Raw genomic sequence first — 1,460 nt, forward strand, 5'->3', positions numbered from 1 at the left:
AAAAGTGGATGGTCAAAAAAGTGGATGGCTCAAGCTTATAAATGACAGGCCTTAGCATTAGATTCCCTAGCTTGAGCTTAAAACTGGTGGCTGAATATATTTGCATCCTTATTTTAGAAGCTCTAAATTTGTTAGGGGTATGATATGCAACATGTCCTGCCTTCCCCCCCACACACCCCTCCTCCCCCCTGCCCAAGGAGGGTCAGTCTCTTGATCTTAGTAACTGTTGCTGAAAAACCATTTCCAGGTAAGTTTTGTACCTTTGAATTAAAAAGAGCTCAGTCCTGTGAGCTTTATTTAATGTTTAAATTGAGCATGAAACACTGAAAGTCTGTCAAACCAGTTAGCTGTATGAAACAATAAAGAAGCAGCCAAAACTTACTCTTCAGAACCCAGCTGTCAAGCTTGTATTCAGTGCAGAGTATGTAACTTTTGAAGTTCAGCTGCTACCCAGCTGAACCTGGGAATGAAAAGGTGTTGCTATCTTAGTTGTAGTTTAGAATGACAGGTTGCAAACAATGCAGTTATGGTCATATTGGAACATACATAAACCCTGAGGGGACTGAGTAATTGGTGAAGTCTCCTTGTAAAATGAAAGCTTAATACTAGTATTGAAGAGCTACAGGAGAACTGGTGTTTAGGGAATGCAGGTAGCTGAGAGATCTGGAGATTTCCAGAAACATACTCTCAACCCCTCTGTGAGAGTCTATTAGAAACTGAAGCTGTTGAACTGAAGTGATACAAACAACATAGTCCCTTCTTTGCCGAGTACTCCTCAAATGTCACCTGGAAGAAATAGTAAGAAGTCTGAAGAAATAAACAGAAGTAGAGAAGAAGTACTAGATATTGCCATACTTGACATTAGTTCTGTGGCACGTATTATCCTGAAGTTGTGATTCATCTCTAGCAGACACTAGGAAATGCCTGTTTTGAATGGCTGCGTGCAAATTTCCTGATGGAAAAAGGTTCCTAGAACTTTCCCTTTATTCCCCTTTTCTAGGAACAGTCAAATTGAGGCACCTTATACTGAAACAGAGGGAAAACTATTCATTCTAAAAGGTGCTTTATTCTGTTAATGCAAGAATTCTAGCCTCCAAAATTAGGAGATTTGATGTCTAAGTGCTATTAATACTTTCTGGTTGGCCTAGCACCACAAATTAACCTATGAGAACGTGCAAAGTTCTGCTGGTCTTTGATAAGGTAAGAGATCGGACTAGGAGAGTGATATGAGGAAGAAATTGTGACTGGCAAGAGAATTATTGCCAGGACTGTTGCTAAGGGGTAGAGTTAATTTGAGTCATCTAGAACTACAGATAGGTGGGCTATTCCCTTAATTACCAGCTGTAGTTGTTTCTCTTCCTTTTTTGCTGTTGTTTTCTACTATTCTCAAAACCAGGTTTATTTCTGAGAATTTCCTTTCCACCTTCTCCAGGGCCAGCAGCAGGCTCCCCAGGTTCAGC

General features: G+C 40.3%; 1 protein-coding gene across 1 annotated transcript in view; it reads left to right on the forward strand.

The window, feature by feature from the left end:
- LOC104522815 (histone acetyltransferase p300-like) overlaps positions 1 to 1,460 on the forward strand; it is a gene marked incomplete at its 3' end in the record, with an annotated part of 31,476 nt that overhangs the window by 24,961 nt on the left and 5,055 nt on the right. Inside the window, exon 4 of the mRNA XM_010165198.2 lies at positions 1,397 to 1,460. This exon is cut by the window's right edge and continues 248 nt beyond it. Coding sequence (XP_010163500.1) covers positions 1,397 to 1,460 — 64 coding nt within the window. The remainder of the gene's footprint in view (positions 1 to 1,396) is intronic.

This window comes from Antrostomus carolinensis, unplaced genomic scaffold, assembly GCF_000700745.2.
Source record: "Antrostomus carolinensis isolate BGI_N321 unplaced genomic scaffold, ASM70074v2 scaffold44273, whole genome shotgun sequence".
In the NCBI taxonomy this organism is placed as follows: Eukaryota; Metazoa; Chordata; class Aves; order Caprimulgiformes; family Caprimulgidae; genus Antrostomus; species Antrostomus carolinensis.